Here is an 18,590-nt window from a genome sequence, read left to right as displayed (position 1 = left end):
ACCATGAGTGCCATTCCATGGACCATGGGGCAGTGAGGTGACTCTATGGACCATGAGTGCCATTCCATGGACCATGGGGCAGTGAGGTGACACTCTATGGACCATGAGTGCCATTCCATGGACCATGGGGCAGTGAAGTGACTCTATGGACCATGAGTGCCATTCCATGGACCGCGGGGCAGTGAGGTGACTCTATGGACCATGAGTGCCATTCCATGGACCGTGGGGCAGTGAGGTGACACTCTATGGACCATGAGTGCCATTCCATGGACCGCGGGGCAGTGAGGTGACTCTATGGACCATGAGTGCCATTCCATGGACCGTGGGGCAGTGAGGTGACTCTATGGACCATGAGTGCCATTCCATGGACTGTGGGGCAGTGAGGTGACTCTATGGACCATGAGTGCCATCCCATGGACCGTGGGGCAGTGAGGTGACTCTATGGACCATGAGTGCCATTCCATGGACCATGGGGCAGTAAGGTGACACTCTATGGACCATGAGTGCCATTCCATGGACCGTGGGGCAGTGAGGTGACACTCTATGGACCATGAGTGCCATTCCATGGACCGTGGGGCAGTGAGGTGACACCCAGCGCCATTCCATGCACAGTGACATTGTGGGGGCAGCGACACCACTCACACCCCCACATCACCCTCCCCCCCCTCATGGTGACACAAGGACATGTGGCCCAGCAGTGGCACAGCGCTGTGTTTAATGGCAGGTGACAGTGACACGCGGTGATGAGGACCTCCCACTTTCAGCAGTGGGTCCTTATGTCCCCTCCGGGAACACACGTGGGGCTGTGGGCTCCATCCCGGCGCCGTGTCCATCCCCACGCAGCTCATTGTCACCACTGTCCCTTCCTGTGACCACGCTGCCACCCGGTGCTGTGCTCAGAGCCTCCTCCTGCAGCCCACGGCCGTCCTGGATGACGCTCACTTGGGCTGGGGACACCACGGCCATGCCATCCATGCCATCACCTCCATGGGCACCGTCACCTCTGTGCCCATTGTCACCTCTGAGCCCATTGTCACCTCTGTGCCCATTGTCACCTCCGTGTGCGCTGTCAGAGCATTCAGCCCCCAGCTCTGTCCCCTCAGCCACATCCCTGCTGTGACCCAGTGACCCCATGCCTCCTTCCTCCTCCTCTGTCCTCTTCCTCGGCCTCCCGCGCCTGCGTTTGGCCCCAGCCTCGTGGGCCACCTCTGAGGACCTCTTGGTGGCCACGGGGCGCTGGGCTGAGCCTGGGGGGCCATCGGAGGCTGCTCCACGGGGGCTGTCAGCCGCGGGCATGGCCACACCAGGCAGCAGCACGTTGAGCCCAGGGGGCAGCGGGACAGCCACCTTCATGGTGCCCCCCAGTGGGGCGGCTGTCAGTTTGGGAGCCAGGACTGGAGGGGAAGAGCACACGGCTGTGGGGCCGGGGGGGACACGGGGGAGGAGAAGGGGCAAACGGGCCATCAGCGCGTTCACCTGGGGGCTGCTCTGCGGCTTGCATGGCTCTGGGGGCTTCTTCTTGTCGGAACGCGGTGGGATGGTGGCCTTGGGGACAGTATCCTTCTTGGTCTGTGGGTGGGATGCAGCGTGAGATGGAGACATGGTGGGACACCAGGTGATGTGGGACATGAGGACGGGGGCACAAGGAAAGCAGAGACATGAGAACAAGGACCCCAGGAGGACAGGATCTCCAGAAGGACAGGTCTACAGGGACAGGGGACAAGAGATAGGGACAGCAGGGGATGGGGGACAGCAGGGGTTGAAGGACATTGTGTCCTGCATGGCCTCACCTGTGCCAGGCTCTGCTCGCCACCCTCTGAGGCCTCCAGGCCATTCCTCTTGGACAGTGGAGGAGAGCGGCCATCACGATGGGCCTTCTCTGTGCTCTCTGGGGACACGCAGTGAGCCATGAGGTGGGGATGAGCCCCACTGAGTGGGGACAGTGCCCCAAACCACCCCCATGGCCACCAAACTCCATATCCCTTGGGGCCATTGGCCCACCTGAGACCACCATGGCCATGACAAGATCGGCGCGGGCTGAGCGGGAGCTGATGATGTGCTGCTGGATGAGGAACTGTGCCACCTCCACGATGTTGTTGAAGGAACGTTTGAGGATCTTCTCGGCCCAGTCGCAGGTCAGGGCGCAGGCTGCCTCCATCACCTCGCTGGTGTAGGACTGCACCAGATCTGTCAGCTCCGTGTGCTGCTGATGGGACACCAACATCACCAACAGGGCCAACACCTCCAATGTCACTGGTGTATGGGGCTGGAACGCTCAGCCCTTGCTCTCTCCATAGGAATGCATCCCTCTGCCCCACTCCTCTGAGCGTTTCCCATAGAGGCAGAACACCAACCAGCATGGAGGACTTACGGTCTCCGTCACCTTCAGGTCCAGGCTGGGCAGTGGCGGCAGGCTGACCACCGTCTTCCTCCGGATGCCGCTGTAGCAGTATGTGTGTTGGGGTTAAGGGACAACAAACCACAGCTGGGATGGCTGACTGGGCACTGACCCCATGCACGGCACCAGGAGCCAGACCTCCCCATCGGGAGCCACCAACTCTGCCTGCTGTTACAGACCCATCGTGACCAAAGGATATTTTGATTGCCCACGGCCTCCCAGCCTCCTGGCCTTGATGTTGGGGAAGATCTCCCTGATGATCTTCCCAAAGTTGGCAGCGCTCAGAGGGCGGCAGCAGAGATTATCGCAGTACTGCCTGGGGGGGAAGGGTAGGTCAAAGCTGATGAGCCCTCCTTGCTGCTCCCATTCCGTGTTCCAAGAGCTGGCATTGAGCATGGCCATTCCCAACCCACCCCAAGTGCCACCTGACCCCAGACAGAGCTCTGTGGGGCACCGCTGTGCTCACTTGTAGGATCTGTAGATGCCCTTCTTGGGTATGGCCATACCCAACCAACCCCAAGCTCCTGCTGACCCCAAACTGAGCTCTGTGGGGCACCACCATGCTCACCTCATGTAATCATCGCATTACAGATGACCTGCATTAAGCATGGCCATTCCCAACCAACTCCAAGCACCCACTGCCCCCAAACAATGCTCTATGGGTGCTGCTCACCTGTAGGCATCGTAGACATCCTGCTTGGGCAGGCAGGTGTCTGCGTGCTCCTCCAGGTGGTTCCGGATCCAATTGCAGGCATGCATGTACTCAGCTGTGCTCAGTGAGCTTAGGTCCAGGCTGCTGCTGGGAATGATGGTATGGAGTAAGCGGATGGGGATGATGGCACGGGGAGACAGACCCCCAGCACCCACCTCCTGTCCCCCAGGCTTGGCCCCGATGGCAGCTGGAGGTAGAGGTAGAGCTTGTCGCTGTCGGAGAACTTCTGGACATCTTGCTATGGGTAAAGGGTCCGTGTGGAGAGGAGGAGGGACCGGAGACAAAGAGAGTTGAAGGATCCAGCACTCATGGAGCATTTGGAGCCAAAGGTTTGTGAGCATGGGCACAGCCCGCACGTGGGGTAAATGGGGTCTCGGGGGACAGCAGGGATCACCCCATGTGGGACTGAGGGAATGGGTGCTGAGCAGCTCCTCGCCCTATAGGACATGGGATTGGGGGAATGGGGTCCTGGTGCATGGTTGGAAGTGGGGTTTGGATCATGGAGGGGTGGGCATGCAGCGCTCCCCCATCCCACAGAGGCACTCACCAGGATGGCATCGACTTTGTTCTGCACTGCTTTGCTGCAGGGGGCAGATGGAAGGGACAGAAGAGACAAGGAAAGGGCATCAGGTCACAGGATGGCCTCACTCTGAGGACCCCCTGCCCACATTAGGAGCTCTGCACCAACGTTCCCACCCCCAAAAGAGGCACAGACTCTCATCCCTTCCATCCAGGGGGTTACAAACTCTCATTCCTTCCATCTAGGGAGTTACAAACTCATCACCCCTCTGAAGTCAGATCCCTTTTGGGTTGGCTCATGTTGCTGGGGGGTTCATTGCAGCCTTACGAGATGTTGCCCCGCAGTTTCTGCAGCAACGTGCCCGGCTCTGCCGCGCTGCTCCGGGACCCTCCGGGTGACACAGTGCCCTTCTTGGTGGCCTGGGTGCTCAGCTCTTCATCAGCCATTGCATTGGGGTCTTGGGGAGGGGGGGAAGCAGAAACTCAGCCCAAGAATGGGGAGGGGACCCAGTCAGAGCCCAGTGGGGACCACAGGGCTGGATCTGCCCTCGGTCCCCGTGTCCCCACCCAGCGATGGGACGCAGGATAGGCAGCGTGCAGCGCAGCCCGTACCCGGTATGGGACGGGGGTGGCAACGGGGGGACGGAGGGAACATCCCAGGGAATGGGAAACGGGGAAAGCGGGTTGTAAAGGACAGGAGGATGGGAGACAGCACGGGACACAGATGGGGACATGGGATGGGGATACGGGAACGGGGGACAGTGGGGGTTGGAGACGGCAGGGACCCCCCGGACCCAGCAGCTCCCGGCGGACGGGGGGGACCCGACGGTACGGGGACTCTACCGGTAACAGCGCCGCGCCCCCCGGCCCGCACCCACCTGCGGGCTCCGCTCTGCCCCGTCCCGCCCGGTACCGACCCGACCCGACCCGTCCCGTCCCGTCCCGACCCGACCCCCTCCTCCTCCTCGTGCCGCCGCCGCCCCACGCGCACCGGGAACCGAAAGTGCTGCACCCCTCCGCGGGGCCGCCAGAAGCTTTTTTCTGATTGGCTGCGACGCCTTAGACCTGCCCGGATACTGAGCCGTGCTTTAACGTGATTGGCTACTCTCTGCTGTCCTACCCAGATACAAGTAGGGCTGCGCTGTTGAGTGGCGGTGCTCGAGATGAAGTCTGCCTAGCAACAGCTTCTGATTGGTGGAGTCGAGGGAGGGGACGTGGGGGGTAAAAGAGGGGTGTGCGGGCAGTGGGCGTGCAGCGTGTACAGCAATGTGTGCACAGCGATGTACAAACAGAGGTGAAGAAAAGGGCAGAGATGAGAGGTTGCAGAGGTCTCTGCTTTATTGTGGGGCCCATATTTGCGTGGTGCTCAGGGCTGATCGCTGCACCTCCCCCCCCCAAATCTGTTGGCAAGGGGGGACCTGAGGGCTGCAAGGTGGGCTGGGATGCGGGTGTGGGGTGTAGGATATGGGATATGGGTGTAGGGTGCGAGACAGGGGATGTAAGATATGGGGTGTAGGATGTGGGTGAGGGGTGCTGGGTACAGGGTGAGAGATGTGGGGTGTGGGATATGGGATGTGTAGGGTGCAAGATGCAAGATAGGGGATGTGGGATGTAGGGTATGGGTTGCACTGAATGGGGCACAGGAAGCTTCAGGTGGGCACAGCAAAGAACCTCCAGCTTCATCCCACTGTGCCCGCAGCACTGGTGTGGGGCAGCACCCAGCATTGGGGGGTAGCTGCGGGCGGCCCTAAACAGCCCTAAACCCAGATGTCGGAGGTGCAGTCCCCGCCGGGGTAGCGCATCTCATGTGCCATGCAGGGCCCTCCCGGCTCCTTCCCGAAATCCACCAGGAAGTCGTGGTTGACGCTCAGACCGCCCTTCTCTGTGTCCACGTTGATCTGCAGCATCACGGAGCCGTCCCTGCGAGGGGCATTGGGGTGAAGGGGGGGTGTCAGAGGGCTCAGCCCCTAATATGGCAGTGAGCACCGCAGTGGGATGCCCACCTGATGAGGTCGGGGTAGAACTGCCGGTCCCAGGCACTGTACAGCGACGTGGTGACGTAGAGCCGCTTCCCATCCAGGCTGAGCTGGATCATCTGAGGGCCCCCAGCCACCTTCTTGCCCTGCAGGAGATGGAGGGGACATGCAGTGAGCAGCAGATGGTGGAGCAGAACCTGACCATGGTATTGTCCCATAGAACATGGTGGGAAATAACCAGGACCTCACTACGAGGCCGTGGTGTCATCCCATGGGTCATAGTAGAGAACTGTGCCACCCAACCGCAGTGTCTTCCCTTGGGATGCGGTGGAGAACCACCAGAACCTCTCCATTTGGCCATGGTGTCATCTCACCATGGTGGATGCAGAACCAAGGGGATCCTTGCCGCAAAACCGTGCTGTTGTTCCATATGGGACACAGTGGAAAGCCAGCAGAGCCTTGCCACTCAGCCATGATGTCATCTCATTGAACACAGTGGATGCAGGAATTGGGTGCTCCCCATCCTTACCACCACAGCCCCATGTAGTTGGAGGCTCAAGGTGGAGGTGGGAAGAGCAAAGTGGAGCTCACCTGGATGACAAAGGGCTCTGGCTGGCACTGCAGCTCCTCATCTTTGAGCACAACCACTGGCCCTCCCTTGGAGATGCTGCCCCCAACAAAGACCTGCAAGAGAGAGGTGACACCGTGGTGGCATGGGGATGGCCTCCCCAGGCAATGGGGAGAGCTGCTGCTGCCTCACCTGTCCCACCAGCTTGGGCCTGCGGGTGTCAGAGATGTCGTACTGGCGGACATCCCCATGTAACCAGTTACTTAAGTAGAGGAACCTGTCGTCCAGCGAGATGAGGATGTCGGTGATGAAGCCTTGGGGAATACATGGCACAGTTACCCATGAGCAGCATGGAGGGCAGTGGGCACACAGTGGCTCATGGGGACACACTCACTCGGCATGTCTGGGAGCAGCCAGCCCTCCACCTTCTTGCTGGGGACCTGGATCACCTTCTCAGCTGCCCAATCACCACGCTGCAGGACAGAGAACAGCCCCACAGGGCTCAGAGTGGGCAGGAGAAGACCCCGAGGTGGGGGACACCATGTGTGCATCCAGCATAGGGATGCAAAGCTCATGTCTAGCTTTGTAGGACCAGGACCTGAGGAGCTGGGACCTGAGGCAGGGCTATGGGGCCAGGAACCTGTTTGGTTTTCCAACTGGATTAACTGGTTTGATCAAAGAGGTTCTCCATGCCAGATTTGTTGTTGAACGCACTATAAACACTGGGAACATTGCTCGCGCTGTATAAATCCACAACAAAGGTTTTAATCCTCCAAATCCCATCATCCCAACGTGAAGCACTGCTGGTCAGAACAGGTCCTGTGGCTGCAGCCTGGATGGCATCCTGGTGCGGGGCAGCACCCTCCCAACACATACCTCTGTCTTATAGAAGCGATGGATGGCACTGCTGATGGTGCAGCCCACGAAGCCCTCGGCTGCGTCGGGGTTGTGCAGGAAGCGAATCTCCAGCGGCGCCGCGTCCTCCCCCACGTCGATGGCCTGAATGTAGGTGTGGGTCGTCCAGTCCCACACATTGAGGCGACGGCCGTAGCGCCCTGGGAGGGGTCAGGGGGTTCATAGGGGTTGCTGTGGGGAATGGGGCCAGCACAGATGTGCCATGGGCCCAGGTGAGCCCTGATGGTCACCAGCGTAGATGACAGAATCACGGAGTTGCTAAAAAGTTGCTAAAAAAGTTGGAAAAGCCTCCAAGATCACAAAGTCCAGAGGTCACCCTGTCCCCATTCATAGAATCATTAAGGTGGGCAAAGACCTCCAAGAACATCAGCCCATGGTGGACTTGATGATCTTGACATGGTAGTCAACCCGTCACCTCCACTCCAACTAAACCATGGGCTTACGAGCCACATCCACATCACTCGCATTGATGTCCCATCACGGAAGAACCTTGTTAGGAGAAGGCCTGAAGGGCAGGGACACCTCTGGGGGTGTTGAGCTGATGTGGGGTTCATCCCTCATCCCTACTGGTGAAATCCAACCTGTGTTGCCTGTGTTTTAAGCCTAAGTGAGCTCTGGGAATTTGTGTGCAAGACAGCAAGCAGACTGTCTCAGTTTGCTCCTTGTCTACTGAATTGGCAGAAGAAGGCTGAAATTTGGCCTCATGGCAGTGCTGCTCAGCACCTTTCCTGGAGTACTTCAACAACAATTTCCTCACCTTTCTTCAGGTCGTTTGGGTTAAACCCATATCCCAGGAACTTTGGGATTCCCCACTCTGTGCTGATCAGGACATTGTGGCGTGGTTGGTACCAGAAGTCGTAACCCATCGGCGGGTTCTTGTCACCCATCTCCCAGTTCCCCTTGATGTCGAAGGTCTCTCCATCCAACAGAACAAAGCCACCTGGAGCAAAACCAAACATGCCTTGGTGATGAGGAAACCACCCAGGTGAACCATGTGTTCTAAGACAACAAAGTATGGAGCGAGGTGTTACAGACATCTTGGGATAGCACTGGATGTGGGACCACTCGCCCAGCCCCGTACCTTTCCCATTGCCAGCCGGGTCTCCCAGCGTGCTGATCATCACCTCACCACTGCCCAGGCAGTGGGAGGTGTGCAGGTATCCCAGGTCACACTGCCAGAAGACATCCTCTGGATTGACAACCTGCAGGATTTCACAGGTACCACCAGCTCCTCCATGAGCTGTCCCCGGTGATGAGGCACTTATTGGGCTCACAGGGCTGGTGGTCCCAGCATCACCTCCAAAGTACCTTGAAGAGCCTGGGAGCTCGCGGGTCGGTTCCCACATCCACCACGTAGATGCGGGAGGAGATCAGGCTGGGGAGGATCAGGCGGTTCCTCTTCTTGGTGGTGTCCCCAAAGCAGCTGCTGCAGGTGTTCCAGCCCGAGTGGTGCAGCTCATCCCCCAGGTTGGGCATGGGCAGGCGGTGGATCACCTGTGAAGCCCCAGTCCCACTCACACCTGGAGGGTTGGTCACTGCCACCCGTTCAGCACTGAGGTGAAGTGTTTGGTACCTGGCTGTAGTGTGGAGATTTGGGGTCTACATCCACGGTGGCCAGAAAGTCGGGTTTGCCCCTGCCGGTGTTCCTGTAGATGCAGGGCACGTACACAATCTCCTCCCGTGGACCTTTCAAGATGGAAACATTGGTTGCATCAGCATCAGCAGGAACAGCCGGATTCCCACATCCCTGCGGCTGGAGATGGCTGCCCTGGGGGAGTTGGGCTCATTGGGTTTGGGGTATCCTCCCTATGGATTGCCATGGCCCTGGGTCACCCCACTGGTCTCATGAACCAAAGCACACTGCGTTCTCAGACATAGGATCTGATTTTTGGGTGGTGCTGTGTGGAGCCAGGAGTTGGACTCGATGATCCTTCCAACTTGGGTCTCTTCCAAGCTGGGATATTCTATGAGATCCCTTCCAGCTCAAGGTGTTCTATGATTTCCATCTAGCCTTGAAAATACATGAGAAGTGGAAAGGTAGAGCTCTCGCCAGGCTGAAGCCAAGGGCACAAAGATCTCGCTGAACAGTGACAGCCCTGCTGGGTTCTGGTTCCCAGACAGAGCATGGTGACTGCACCCAGGGACCCACAGCACCCCACTCCCACCATCTCCTCGCCCTGCAGGGGTGGTACCCCGTGTCAAAAAGTGCTGACAAAGCAAAGCAAAGCGAAGGGGAGGAACTGGTCTGAGAAGTGCAGAGGAGGAGAAGGAGGCGGAAAACAGGGAGAGGTGATCTGGGAGCCTGGGGCTGATCCAAAGCAGCAATAGCTGCTACCTTTTCAACACCGCACCATTATCAGCCCTTTACCAGTCTTTAAATACTCAGTCATTTGCTGTTGTTTGCTTTGCTGAAAGATATTTCCGGGATGGGAGTCACAGAGCAGCACCAAACTCCAGGACTGAGGTTTCAGAGCTGTGCTTGTGAAGCGCTGGGGAAGAGGATTAAGGGAGGGGCTGCAGCAGGTGATGCTTTCCTTGAGCTCTTCACAGGAGAGCACAGAGTTCTGGCAGTGCAACCAGAAGGATTTCCAGGCAAAGTGCCCAAGCAAACAGCCTGGGAGGGTGCATTTTACTGCAGGAGGTTCTGAGCAGGCACCAGGAGCAGAGCATGATGCCGTGTTCTGGAGGGCGTCCGGAAAATCCGGAATTCGCCCCCAGCCTTCTCCACTCCCTGCAGATCTGAGTGGGTCAGATCATGGCTGCAGCAGCACTGTTCCCTCTGGGAAACTCATTTGGTTCTGCCCTGCGAAGCCTCGGGTAGCTTTGTGAAGGTTCGGACCCATTGCAAACTATTCTGAAGTCTGAAAAGTTCTGACACCATGATGCAAGCGAGGCTTGGCCCCAGACAAATGCTTCCCTGGCACCTGCTGGGAGCCTCCTCCGTGGATGGAGCTCATTTATCTTCTTGAAAGCATTGCTCTCATCTTCACCGACAGCCAGCACAGGGCTGGTCCCCAAAGCCCCACGCAGTGCACTCACCTTTCATTGCGTCCAGGGGAGAGGCATAGCCGGGACCGCATGCTCCACACTGAGCTGCATTGGGAACAAGAAGGAATGGAAAGGAGTGAGAGATTTGAAAGCGCTTTTTGCAAAGGCTGAGTTCCTCATTGCAGCCACTGTGGTCTGAGAGAATCCCCTGCAGCGATGGGACCACATCAGCCCCAGGCAAGGCAGGTGATGGTCCTCCAGCACCCACTGAGATCTCCAAAGATGAAGATGGGTGTCCAGAGCAAACCAGGATGCCCACATGCTCCCAAAGAAGTCCCCAGATCCACCACCTCCAAAAGAATCCCTCCAAGAGGCATTAAAATCAGGTGAACCAGGTGCTGAGCACCTGCTGGAGCTGTGGATGTCCCTGTTCACTGTGGGAGATTGGACTGGCCAGCCTTTAAAGGTCCCTTCCAACTCAAACGATTCTGTGACCTTAATGATCATCCATGGAACTGTAGGATGGTTGGGTTGGAAGGGTCCTTAAAGGTCAACTATAGAATGATTGGATTGGAAGGGTCCTTACAGATCATCCTCAGAACCATAGGAGTGGTTTGGGTGGAAGGAACCTTGTCCCTGTTCATTGCAGCAGGGTGAGACCAGATGGCCTTTACAAGCCCCTTCCAATTCAAAGGATTCTGTGATTCTTTGTTTTTGTTCTTCCCCATTTACGATGGCAAGCCTGAGGAGAGGGAGAAAACCTATATCAAAGTTCACAACTCAGCTTTGCTGACTCAGTTTCTTGTTTTCTTTTGAAGGTTTTCTCCCCGAGGACATCATGTTCTGAGGGCAGCACAGGGCACAGAGCCTCTGCTCCTTACCCAGAGCATTGCGGAGCCACCCCTTCTCCGTTCCTCTGCAGAAAATACCCCACCAAACCCAAACTTTGCATTGAGGGCTCCCTGCCAAGGCATGGCACTGTGTGTTACAGGTGCATAAAAGTGGGAATAAGTGGATGAAAAGCAGTCAGAACTCTTTTCATTATCAGTATGCCTAAACGCTACCTGGCACAGGAGAAAAGGAACCCTCTCCAGGCAGAGAAAATACCATGCTCATCCCCACGTGTGAAAAGCTTTCAGGGTGTCCAGGAGCAGAACATCCAGGAGATTTGGAGGAATGCAGAGCAGCCCTGGATACATGGAGAGGTCACTTACCAGAGCTGGAGGCTGTGCTGGATGTCATCTTCTGGTGGGAAATGGAAGGAGCTGATTCTCTCTGCATGCTGCTGCCTGGAACACGTCGGTGAGGAGACGCGTCTCCGCGGGGCTCCAATATATAGGGAGAGCGATGGGGAGAGGGCTGGTGTGAAAAGGACACTGAGGGAGGATCCCCACGCCCCAGGGTGTGGGAGGCACCGGGGCAGCGCTGGAAAGGTGCGGGAAGTATTTCAGAACTCCTCTCCTCCCACGGATGGAGAGCAAATGGTGGTGGCTGAACTGCACAGTGCTCACACTAAGAACCCAATGGGGATTTGGGGCACAGGGAAAAATGGGGCAGCCCCACTCCTGTGGGTCCGTCCTGGAAGTGCTGTCAGGAGCTTCCCCATGCGGTGCCCCCAGCGAGGCGTGGGTGAGCGCTGACGCTCCCAACCACAGAAATAACTTAATGAGTTTGCAGATATTAATCACCAAGTGAAAATTAAAAGTGAGGACTGGGTTTCTTATAATTGCAGGGTGAGTGCTTGCCATGCAGCGGCGGATGGAAGAAGCAATGCAGCTGGTTTCCCTGTGACACATCCGACGTTGGCTGATACCTTGAGCACAGATTCACCTGTGGGTTCCTGCCCTGTTATCTGCACCCACCCCAGGGGTGGAACTTGGATACAAAGCCCCTTTCCACCCAAAAATTGGCAACAAAAAGGCCCATGGATGCGGCATCAGCGCCTCCTGCCCCACCTCCACCTGCTGGGGCTCAACTGATTGTGTTGGGTGCTTGAAACCATGATGAGAGCTGTAGGGCTGTGAGGGGCTGTTGCACACGAGGAGCTGTAAGACATGAGGAGATGTGGTGCCATGAGGAACTCCATGCTGCCTTCCCTCAGCTCCTCCGCTCTGGGCCAAACAAACCAAGGAGCCAGAACTTCCAGAACTCCTGCACACCTCATTTTGGTGGCTTACTTTCCTCCCAGGATCATTAAGGGTGCAATAACTTTGACTATGGGAAGTGTGAGGGAAGTCAATGAAGTCATGTTCTTCTAAGAACATGAAAGGCTAAAAATTGGAACTCTCTATACTCTTTATACTTTAATTCTTGCAGTCTCCAAACTAATTATGGCTGCAAATTGTGCCTTTGTAGAGAGACTGGAGGCAAGCGGGACTAATGGGAACATGGGTGGGTGTGCAGAAGGGCTTTTGCAGATCATCCCTGGGGCAGTGGTTGCTGTTCTGCACAACAAGCAGGCTTCCAGTGCAAGGTAGGGCTTTGGCATCTGGAGATAAAGCTCCACAGGGCATGTATGAAGCAGGGAATGGTCTAAAGCTCTGATAACCACATCTTTCTGTGGAGAGAAACTCCGAGTTCATTTCTTGGAGTGAGAGAATTCTATTCTGAAGTTTGAAGGTGCTGAGCTCGTTTTTGTCAAAACCAAGAGGGAGTACAGAGTAATGCAAGTGAAAACACAACCAGGCACATTACAGACGTGACTCCTTTGGAATAACTATTACATGTGTTCTCCCAATCCTTTCTAAAGTAAACCCTAGAAAATCCAAGCATTGCTTTGGGTGACAAAAGTGCTACACATTCCTTAGGGAAGTTGCTCCTGGTTGAGGCAGAAAAGGGACTGCCAACATGCTTTGCTCAGAAATGGAAGAGCTGCCATGAATTAAGACATGGAGACTGAGGTGATGCAAAGAAGAGTTTTATTCATGTTTGAAGCAGAACACAAGAAAACCAGCATCAGGAATCAGGCATCCCTTTCTGACTGAAGCACTTCAGACTCCTTCAGTGATACAACACCTCCTGGCCCAGGCACTGGCACGTGCCAGGGACTTCCATGTGCCCCTGTGCCAGGCAAGATGTGCCCAGCAAAAGACATGGCTGAAGAGCAGTAACTCGGACAACGTGGGTACTTCACCTTCTGTGGCCTTCATCAACTAGTGTGAGCAAACTCTGAAAGAGCTCAGCAGCCTCCAGCTGCTCCATATGGCAAGGTGAGGATGCAAATGTTGATTGAAAGGAGCTGTGTGTTGTGCATGGCTCTGAGTCTGAGCAAGGAGCTGAGCTGTGCACTGGGAAGCACACCCAGTGGCTTGTGTGCATGGAAAACAAAGGCTGCCTGGATTGGCTGCAGAAATGTAGATTGCAGCAAGGAATGGGACCCCCAACCCAATCACCCTACGCTCTGTTTGATGGCTGCACTACAGATCAGAGAGAAGAAGGGAGCTGTTCCATGGTGCCTAGGCTGAGATGTCGGAGGTGGAATCTCCGCAAGGGAAGCGGATGTCATGAGCAAGGCAAGGCCCGTTGGGTTCCTTTCCAAAATCCACCAGGAAGTTCTTGTTCACTGTCAGGCCTCCCTTCTCCGTGTCCACATCGATCTGGAGCATGACAGAGCCTTCCCTGCGAGGGGTGATGGAGCAGCATTGCAGACAAGAGCAGAGCTATGTCACCTTTCCCATTCCCACTCATGAGGGCACCCAAAAGGGACCCTTTTTCCCCAGAGGTTCCTTACTTGACCACGTTCGGGTAGAACTGCTTGTCCCAAGTGCTGTAGAAGGAGTTGGTGACGTACAGCCTCTTGCCATCCACACTGAGCTGGATCTTCGCAGGGCCGCCATACACCCTCTTGCACTGGAGGCACAACAGAGAGAAGTGACTTTGCTGGCTCCTTCCTTTCAGCAGATGAGCAAAAGCAGGAGCAGCAAAACAGAGAGCAGAGCAGAGCCCAAGTGCAGAGGACGCCGTGGGGCAGAGCCTGCAGCGCTTACCTTGATCACCAAGGGCTCTGGCTGGCACTTCAGCTCTTCATCTCTGCACACTGTCACGGGCCCGCCTCGCAGGATGCTGCCTCCCACAAACACCTGCAGGCAAGGCACGGGGATGTGTAACACTTAACCACCACCACCCACTGCCACGGAGCCAGGAGTGCACCCTCCTGGCCCTGCCTCACCTGTCCCACCAGCCGGGGCTTGCAGGTCCTGGAGATCTCGTACTGGCGAATGTCCCCGTGCAGCCAGTTGCAGACGTACAGGTACTTGTCATCCAGGGAGATGACCAGGTCGCAGGGGAAGGCTGGGAGGGCAGAGAAGAAAGAGCGGTGGGTGAGGCAGCATCCCCAGAAGGCATCCTGCACAGCTCAGTGTGCCGGGAGGAAATGGGGAGCAGCACGGAGGGCTCACCTGGCATCTTGGGCAGAATCCATCCCGACACGTCCTTGGCTGGTATCTGGATGGCCTCCTCCACCGCCCAGCTGTCTCTCTGTCCAAGAAACACATCGCTGACACCAACAGCAAGGCTGGCATTCCTTGCTCTCAGCTGCCAGCCCTTCATCAGGGGACTCTCAGCCGGTCCCAGAGCTGTGGCTCCGGGGCTGCAGGCCCAGCACTTGCCTCGCACTTGTAGAAGCGGTAGATGATGCCGCTCAGGGCACAGCTGACGTATCCCTCGGCAGCATCAGGGTTGTGAAGGAACTTAACGCTCATGGGCAATGAGTCCTCCCCCAGGTCGAAGCACTGTGTGAGGGTCCGGCAGGACAGATTCCACACGTTCAGGCGGCGCCCAAAGACCCCTGAGGAGAAGATGTGAGTCATGAGGGGAGGGCAGCCCTGGAGATGGGTGACACCTACACACGCTCTTCCTGTCCCCTCTCTGCAGCTCCCACCCATACTATGAGTACATCTTCATCAGCCCATGAGCCTGTTGAGCTCTTGCCCAGCTCCTGCATCCACGTTCCCTCACCTTTCTTCAGGTCATCTGGGTTAAATCCTCGTCCTGCAATCCTTGGGACCATCCCGGCGGTGCTAATGAGAACGTTGTGGCGTGGCTGGTACCAGAAGTCATAGCCCGTTGGGGGGATCTCGCACTCATGTTCCCAGTTACCCTTCAGCTCAAAGGTCTCTCCATCCAGCACAATAAATCCACCTGTAGCACCAGAGGGAAGCACAACAGATCACTTCTAAATGCAGAGGATCTATGGCGTATTTCTACGACTCCAATGACCAAGCTCCTCTGTATACTTTTGGCTTTGAGATTCTTAGCTACACTCTGCAGCTTCTTTTTTACATAAGTCCATGTATATTTCAGGTTTCCATCTGAGCTATACTGAATTTTCAGGTCCAAAATTTATCATACCTTCAGATCACAGTTCTTTGCTTCAGTGTGCATGCAGTGACCAAGCTACCCACATTGGGTGAGCTCACTAGATGTTTGTCCTCCCAGTCAGAACTATTCCCAGCCTTCTTACATCAAGGCAGTACCTTTCCCACGGCCAGCTGCATCTCCCATGTTGGCGATGAGAATGTCACCGTTGGGCAGGCTGCGAGGTACGCTAAGGTGTCCCTTATTGCACTTCCAGAAGACGTCCACTGGCTCAATCATCTGGAAGAAGCAGACATGCACACAGATATGTCTCTTGGTTGATCAGTTAATTTCACACTACATTACAGAGCCCTGCATTGTTGAAGCTGTCTGAAAAGGTCTGGTGATTGCAGGAGCTTTCATAGAAAGATGATAGACCTACTATTCTGTCTTCATCCTCGGAAAGCAGCAGAGAAGTCACTGAGTTCTTTACATGGACAGCATGGATAGAATAACACACAACTTGCATGGGCTCATTTGTCCACCTCACTGAGAGAGGTAGGGGCTAGATATGGACTGTGTGACCTGACCTCCAGTTACTGGACACTCCCTGAATGCAACAGGTGGAGAGAATGGAAAGAACTGTTGGGAGCCTTTCTCAGTCTGACAAGGAGAGATTTGAGAGGGAACCATGACCCAGGTCTTTGAAGCCAAGGAAAAAGCGAACCTGGTCAGTAAAACCAGGGAAGGGGAAGGAGAAGAAAAGGAGAGAGCCTTCTTCCCTCTGTATTGCTACAGAAGCACCAGTTCCCAACTCCTTCCCAAAAACTAGTCTGTGAACCCCATACCTTACACACTGTAGGAGCCCGGCACTGCGTGCCCACATCCACCACATAAATACGGGAAGAAATCAGACCAGGGAGGATCAGCTTGTTCTTTTTCGTTGTGACATTGTCAAAGCAGATGCTGCCAGTGCTGCCAGCGCTCCATCCAGAACAATGCAGCTCGTCCTTGAGGTTGGGCATGGGCAGGCGATGGATCACCTGGGCAGCCAAAGGTAGAGTCAGGGTTTAGTCAGCGAGATGGGCAGAAAAAGGCAACTTCATGCAATCAACAGCTTAGAAGTGTAAAGATCAAAGATTTAAAGTAAGGAACCATTTCAAAGAAGCATGATAGATGTGGTCAATCTGCCTTAGCAGCTGTCAGAGACAGGTTGGTGCTGACCTGACAGTAATATGGAGATCTGGGGTTGAGGTCAATGGTGGCCAGGAAGTCAGGCTGGTCAATGCCTGTTTCTCGGTAAGTACATGTCACGTATGCAACCTCTTCTCTAGGAGCTAAGTACATAGAGATCTTGTGTTAGAACATGCTATGAATTAACAATGGAGGCTGTTAAAAGCTTCGGGGGACTCTCAGTTACAGACAGAAGCAAAGGCAGAGCTCCTTTGCAAAGACTCACCTTCAGGACATGCCTGGTAGCACCTGGATTGCACTACATCGGGGCAGCTGGGGTACTGGTAGCACTGAACTCTGCATCTGTCTGAAATGAGAAAAAGAAAAGAGTGAAACGGGGAATGTCCTTCGGTGGTGCTTATTCAGAAGACTCTGTCCCACGCAGTGGACTTCTCCCACCCTGGCTCCCTTCAAAGACTTCATGACTGTGTCTCTGTTTGTGGTGGCCCCAACAGAACTCAGGTATGGGAGAGGAATCCTCCCCCAGGTGCCACTGGGCACCATGGAATCATTAAGGCTGGAAAAGACCACTGAGACCATCAAGTCCAACCTCTGACCCATCACTTCCATGCCCACTAAACCATGACCATAGGGTATCACAGATTAGAGCACTGCTCCGTTCCCCACTGCATCCCATGCTTGTCATGGGTCCATCAGCAGCAATGGAGAGAGAACTGAGATGGGGAACCATGTAAGCATTGAAGCTCTAGCAAGGAAAATAACTCCAGCTTCTCTTGTAGCTGGATCATAGAACCCAGAGCCAAATGGAAATGGATTTTCAAAGCACAGAGAGGCCCCTGGAAACAGTTCTAGGGAGGCTGCAGAGCATTCCTTACCCATGCTGTAGGCCTTCTGGTTGACTCTCACCAAGGCAGAGGTGCTGGAGCTGGAGGAGCTGCTTGCTGTCTGCTTGGCTGGAGCAGATGTGAAGTGGCAGGACTCTGAGGGGCCTTATATACACAGCAGAGGGGTGGGGGGCACTGAGCAAGCTGCCAAAGGAGGAGCAAACGCTCCCAAGCGTTGGGAGGTGCCAGCCCAGTGCTGTGGCTTGTTTCCGCCTTGCTACCCAGCAATCTAGAGGAAAAATCTGCTGCTCCATGCAGGTCCTTTCCTCCAGCACAAGCCACGCTATCAGATTGTGGGGCCCTGCTCATCTCCAGTGGGACTTGGCCAGGTTCTGCTGGCCTCCACGGACCATGCAGGACATCACTAATTAACGCTGTCCCCCATCCTGGGGTTCTTGACTTATCAATGTGCAAAGCTTGCAAATTCCACATGAGGGATGAGAAGCCCAGCTAGATAATTGCTCCCACCAGCAGCTGTTGGAAATGACGATCCTTGATCTCAGCGAGGCCACGTAAATCTGGACCCTGACACATGGCACGTCTCTGTCTGAGGGCTGAGATGAAGCCATGAAGCTCTGGGGCAATCCAGCACCATGTAACAGCTGCACCGGGAGCAGCTCCAGGGTGAGTGATTCCATCCTTTCCCTGGGCTGCGTGTACCAACACACTGCTCCTCTTTCAGAGCAGTTTTTCCTAATATGAAACCTGGACCTCTTCTGGTGCAACTTGAGGCCATCGCCTCTTGTCCTGCCATTACCTGGGTACAGAGTCTGACCCCAGTGGGATGATCACCTCCTGCTGCTGCTGGCTGTGCTACGTCTGATATAAGCCCAGATGTCCTTGGTATCCTTGGCCATGTGAGTGCAATGGTGGCTCATCTTCAGCCAGCTGTCAGCTAACACCCCCAGGTCATTCTCCTCTGTGCTGCTTTTATACACTCTGCCCCTAACCCATATAGATGCATGGGCCTGTTGTGATACAAGTGAAGGAGCAAAGGCTCAGGACTTGGACCTGGCTCGCTATAGTCAGTGTTGGCCTGGATGGCATGAAGCACAGCCCTGCACAAGAAGCTGCTGCTCCATCAGAGGCAGTTTCAGGGGTCAGTTGGGTCCCCTGACAGCGTGCTTTTGCTACATGCCTC

The 18,590-nt window shown here is 55.6% G+C and overlaps 3 protein-coding genes across 15 annotated transcripts; all 3 read right to left on the bottom strand.

Moving 5' to 3' along the window:
* Positions 1-698: 698 nt before the first annotated feature.
* RFX5 (regulatory factor X5) lies at positions 699-4,731 on the bottom strand. 13 transcript variants are annotated; one of them, XM_015884719.3, is made up of 10 exons: positions 4,621-4,731; positions 3,958-4,087; positions 3,658-3,691; positions 3,266-3,348; positions 3,072-3,197; positions 2,598-2,714; positions 2,372-2,453; positions 2,002-2,206; positions 1,791-1,888; positions 699-1,569 (listed from the first exon to the last, which is right to left on the bottom strand). In XM_015884719.3, exons 2-10 carry the CDS (start codon positions 4,074-4,076, stop codon positions 775-777), a joined length of 1,659 nt encoding a protein of 552 aa, XP_015740205.2. In that variant the 5' UTR covers positions 4,077-4,087; positions 4,621-4,731; the 3' UTR covers positions 699-774. The 13 variants fall into 13 exon arrangements, with proteins under 13 accessions (XP_015740205.2, XP_085380855.1, XP_085380853.1 ...); XM_085524729.1 differs by having other exon boundaries at positions 2,002-2,203; XM_085524727.1 differs by having other exon boundaries at positions 3,072-3,194.
* A 211-nt stretch (positions 4,732-4,942) lies between these two features.
* On the bottom strand, positions 4,943-11,639 carry LOC107324578 (methanethiol oxidase-like). Its single transcript, XM_015884712.3, has 12 exons — positions 11,291-11,639; positions 10,128-10,181; positions 8,662-8,774; positions 8,397-8,582; positions 8,170-8,290; positions 7,846-8,028; positions 7,050-7,228; positions 6,568-6,646; positions 6,366-6,487; positions 6,197-6,289; positions 5,633-5,751; positions 4,943-5,549 (listed from the first exon to the last, which is right to left on the bottom strand). The coding sequence occupies exons 1-12, from the start codon at positions 11,355-11,357 to the stop codon at positions 5,387-5,389; spliced, it is 1,479 nt and encodes a 492-aa protein (XP_015740198.1). The 5' UTR covers positions 11,358-11,639; the 3' UTR covers positions 4,943-5,386.
* A 1,338-nt stretch (positions 11,640-12,977) lies between these two features.
* LOC107324580 (methanethiol oxidase-like) lies at positions 12,978-18,185 on the bottom strand. Its single transcript, XM_085524426.1, has 12 exons — positions 17,441-18,185; positions 16,831-16,911; positions 16,596-16,708; positions 16,220-16,414; positions 15,551-15,671; positions 15,033-15,215; positions 14,684-14,862; positions 14,474-14,552; positions 14,245-14,366; positions 14,063-14,155; positions 13,807-13,925; positions 12,978-13,694 (listed from the first exon to the last, which is right to left on the bottom strand). Exons 1-12 carry the CDS (start codon positions 17,442-17,444, stop codon positions 13,532-13,534), a joined length of 1,452 nt encoding a protein of 483 aa, XP_085380552.1. The 5' UTR covers positions 17,445-18,185; the 3' UTR covers positions 12,978-13,531.
* Between the last annotated feature and the right edge of the window lie 405 nt (positions 18,186-18,590).

The sequence above is a fragment of the Coturnix japonica genome, chromosome 27 (genome assembly GCF_054131305.1).
Source record: "Coturnix japonica strain WE chromosome 27, WE-NBRP24, whole genome shotgun sequence".
Lineage (NCBI taxonomy): Eukaryota > Metazoa > Chordata > Aves > Galliformes > Phasianidae > Coturnix > Coturnix japonica.
The sequence above is the reverse complement of the archived record's forward strand: the minus strand, read 5'-3'. Positions and strand labels throughout refer to the sequence as shown.